The sequence below is a fragment of the Seriola lalandi genome, unplaced genomic scaffold (genome assembly GCF_002814215.2).
Source record: "Seriola lalandi dorsalis isolate HSWRI2012SDOR001 ecotype SW California unplaced genomic scaffold, Sedor1 jcf7180002054970, whole genome shotgun sequence".
Lineage (NCBI taxonomy): Eukaryota > Metazoa > Chordata > Actinopteri > Carangiformes > Carangidae > Seriola > Seriola lalandi.
Genome location: NW_019525521.1, coordinates 1,220,970 through 1,224,082, shown reverse-complemented (window position 1 = coordinate 1,224,082; position 3,113 = coordinate 1,220,970). Strand labels below are relative to the sequence as shown.

Here is a 3,113-nt window from a genome sequence, read left to right as displayed (position 1 = left end):
ACCTTAAGTTTTCTACTTAAGTCTGACACTTCAGGTTGAATTTGTCCTCAGCTGAGGGAGTTACTGAAGGCTGTTGCACAGAATCTCTTCAAAAAGTTACAGCAATGCAAGAGAGTTTACTTTGGTAAAATTCCACTGTTTCCATGGAAACCGTGATCTCACCTGTGATCAATTATGGAAGCAGGTAACATTGAAGAAGCTGCTGTTCTGACTGGAACTTCACAGTGTGAGAGTTTAAACTAAGTGAGTGACCTGACACACCTCTGACCTCTGACCTGTGGACACGAAACACCTCCACTACACCTGAACAGAGAGATCAAAGAAAAGAACTCACCTACACACCTTTAGTTTTTTCCTTAGTTCGGTCACTAAGGTCTTCTGTGACACAGTTTAACTGACTTTAAGTGATTCTCTACGTATAAGACTAAGATAAGGATTTTACCTTAAATACTTAAGGAGAAGACTTAAGGTGTTTTGTTCCTCTCAGCCTCCTTACAACAGGTCTGTCGTTCTCCATGAAACAGAAATAAAAATTGTTCTCTGTCAGTGTTGCTCTAACAGGTGTTCACTGTGTGACCTTTCACCCCACACACCTGAACCATCGCCTCCATACTGAAGGAAACACTCTGCTGTGACACAGGTGAACTGACATTACAGGAAGTAGACTGTGTTGTTTTAGACTCCGCCCCTGTAGACACAGTGTCAGGTGAAGTTGATCTCACCTTGAGTGACAGTTCGGTCAGCTGGTGTTCAGCATTGTAAGCCTTATTATTGGCCTTCTGAAGCTCCGCCTCCAGATCTCTAAGCCTGCTTTGACACTCCTGAAGCTCGCTCTGAAACAGCCAATCACAACACAGGTGGTTTTGAAATAGCCAATCACAACACAGGTGGTTCTCTAAAGTGTGTGTGTGTCAGTGTGTCAGTGTCTGTGTCAGTGTGTGAGTGTGTGTGTGAGTGTGAGTCAATGTGTGTCAGTGTGTGTCAGTGTGTGTCAATGTGTGTCAGTGTGTGTCAGTGTGTGTCAATGTGTGTCAGTGTGTGTCAGTGTGTCAGTGTGTGTCAGTGTGTGAGTGTGTCAGTGTGTGTCAGTGTGTGTCAGTGTGTGTCAGTGTGTGAGTGTATCAGTGTGTGTGAGTGTGTGAGTGAGTGTGTCAGTGTATCAGTGTGTGAGTGTGTCAGTGTGTGTCAGTGTGAGAGTGTGTCAGTGTGTGTCAGTGTGTGAGTGTGTATCAGTGTGTGTCAGTGTGTGTCAGTGTGTATCAGTGTGAGAGTGTGTGTCAGTGTATCAGTGTGTGAGTGTGAGAGTGTGTTAGTGTATCAGTTGTGTGAGTGTGTGTTAGTGTGTGAGTGTGTGAGTGTGTGAGTGTGTGTCAGTGTGTGTCAGTGTGTGAGCGTGTGTAGTGTGTGAGTGTGTGAGTGTGTGAGTGTGTGTTAGTGTGTCAGTGTGTGAGTGTGTGTCAGTGTGTGTCAGTGTGTGTCAGTGTGTGAGTGTGTGAGTGTATCAGTGTGTGTCAGTGTGTGAGTGTGTGAGTGTGTCAGTGTGTGTCAGTGTGTGTAGTGTGTGAGTGTGTGTCAGTGTGTGAGTGTGTGTCAGTGTGTGTCAGTGTGTGTCAGTGTGTGTCAGTGTGTGAGTGTGTATCAGTGTGTGTCAGTGTGTGAGTGTGTGTCAGTGTGTGTCAGTGTGTGTCAGTGTGTGTCAGTGTGTGAGTGTGTCAGTGTGTGAGTGTGTATCAGTGTGTCAGTGTGTATCAGTGTGTGTCAGTGTGTGAGTGTGTGTCAGTGTGTGTCAGTGTGTGTCAGTGTGTGTCAGTGTGTGTCAGTGTGTGTCAGTGTGTGAGTGTGTGTCAGTGTGTGTCAGTGTGTGTCAGTGTGTGTCAGTGTGTATCAGTGTGTCAGTGTGTGTCAGTGTGTGTCAGTGTGTATCAGTGTGTGAGTGTGTGAGTGTGTGTCAGTGTATCAGTGTGTCAGTGTGTGTCAGTGTGTATCAGTGTGTGAGTGTGTGAGTGTGTGTCAGTGTATCAGTGTGTCAGTGTGTGTCAGTGTGTGTCAGTGTGTATCAGTGTGTGTCAGTGTGTATCAGTGTGTCAGTGTGTATCAGTGTGTGTCAGTGTGTATCAGTGTGTATCAGTGTGTATCAGTGTGTGTCAGTGTGTATCAGTGTGTATCAGTGTGTCAGTGTGTGTCAGTGTATCAGTGTGTCAGTGTGTCAGTGTGTGTCAGTGTATCAGTGTGTCAGTGTGTATCAGTGTGTCAGTGTGTCAGTGTGTGTCAGTGTATCAGTGTGTCAGTGTGTCAGTGTGTGTCAGTGTATCAGTGTGTCAGTGTGTCAGTGTGTCAGTGTGTATCAGTGTGTCAGTGTGTGTCAGTGTGTGTCAGTGTGTGAGTGTGTGTCAGTGTGTGAGTGTGTGAGTGTGTGTCAGTGTATCAGTGTATCAGTGTGTCAGTGTGTCAGTGTGTCAGTGTGTGTCAGTGTGTGTCAGTGTGTGTCAGTGTGTGTCAGTGTGTACCTGCAGTCTCTGGTTGTCTCTCTGCTCGTCCTGTTGTTGCAGCAGCAGTTGTTGGATGTGTGTGTGCAGCTGGTTGGTGTGTGTGTGTGTGTCCTGCTGCAGCTGTGTGTAGCGTCTCTGTTCTTCCTCCAGACTCAACCTCAGAGACCGAATCTCCTCGTCCTGAACGCCCAGCTGGGCCTTCTGCAGGGAGGGGGGAAGGAAGGAAGGAAGGAAGGGAGGGAGGGATGAGGACAGAGAGGAGGAAACAAGGAATAAACAAAGAGGGAGGTAAGAAAAACACCTGATAAAATAACAGACAGTGATAACGTGTGTGTGTGTGTGTGTTACCATGGCAACGCTGTGCTCCTCCAGCGCTGTAGCGTTGATGACTCTCCGCAGCAAACGGCGGTTCCTGACAGCGTGCTGCTGCCGTTTGAAACGTTCGTACTGAAGCTGACTGTGGATCAGCAACAGCTGACTCCTCAGGCACTGAAGCTCCTCCCCCAGGGCGGGGCCTGACATCACACAGCAAACGCACATTAAACACACATTAAATACACACATTCATCTGCATTTATTCTCATTTTCTCAACGAAGGGTTAAATGATTATTGTCGTTTTACAG

General features: G+C 47.1%; 1 protein-coding gene across 1 annotated transcript in view; it reads right to left on the bottom strand.

Moving 5' to 3' along the window:
* Window positions 1-3,113, bottom strand: part of LOC111646396 (hamartin-like) — a 25,385-nt gene that overhangs the window by 7,916 nt on the left and 14,356 nt on the right. The window contains exons 18-19 of the mRNA XM_023395869.2: window positions 2,508-2,690; window positions 723-833 (exon numbers count right to left, since the gene is read on the bottom strand). Of these exons, the coding sequence (XP_023251637.1) occupies window positions 723-833; window positions 2,508-2,690 (294 nt within the window). The remainder of the gene's footprint in view (window positions 1-722; window positions 834-2,507; window positions 2,691-3,113) is intronic.